Raw genomic sequence first — 421 nt, forward strand, 5'->3', positions numbered from 1 at the left:
TGGCAGCTGCTTTCCGCTCGTTGATGATGCGCACAACGTTCAGCCCCGCGATCGTGCCGGCATCCTTCGTCGACTGCCGCTGGGCGTCATTGAAATACGCGGGCACCGTCACAACGGCGTTTTTCACCTTCTCGCCCAGGTACGTCTCCGCGATCTCCTTCATCTTCTGCAGCACCATCGCGCTCACCTCCTCGGGCGTGAACTGCTTCTTCTTACCGCCAACCTCCACCTGCACCTTAGGCTTACCGTCCTTGTCCGCCACCACCTCGTACGACAGCAGCTTCTTGTCAGTCTGTACCGTGGCGTCGCTGTACTTTCGTCCAATGAGTCGCTTGATCGCGTAGATCGTGTTGTGCGGGTTCTGCGGCAGTTGGTTCTTCGCACCGTCGCCAATGAGACGCTCAGTCTCCGTGAAGGCCAC

At 59.1% G+C, this 421-nt stretch overlaps 1 protein-coding gene across 1 annotated transcript, besides 1 other annotated feature; it reads right to left on the reverse strand.

Moving 5' to 3' along the window:
• Tc00.1047053418069.10 (heat shock protein 70 (HSP70), putative) lies at positions 1 to 421 on the reverse strand (the record flags this gene model as incomplete). The annotated part of the gene is made up of 1 exon (XM_797041.1): positions 1 to 421. A coding segment is annotated over one exon (421 nt), but the record flags the coding sequence as incomplete, so codon positions are not given.
• Positions 1 to 421: a sequence feature (haploid, non-Esmeraldo-like haplotype).

The sequence above is a fragment of the Trypanosoma cruzi genome, genomic scaffold (genome assembly GCF_000209065.1).
Source record: "Trypanosoma cruzi strain CL Brener 1047053517069 genomic scaffold, whole genome shotgun sequence".
Classification (NCBI taxonomy): domain Eukaryota; phylum Euglenozoa; class Kinetoplastea; order Trypanosomatida; family Trypanosomatidae; genus Trypanosoma; species Trypanosoma cruzi.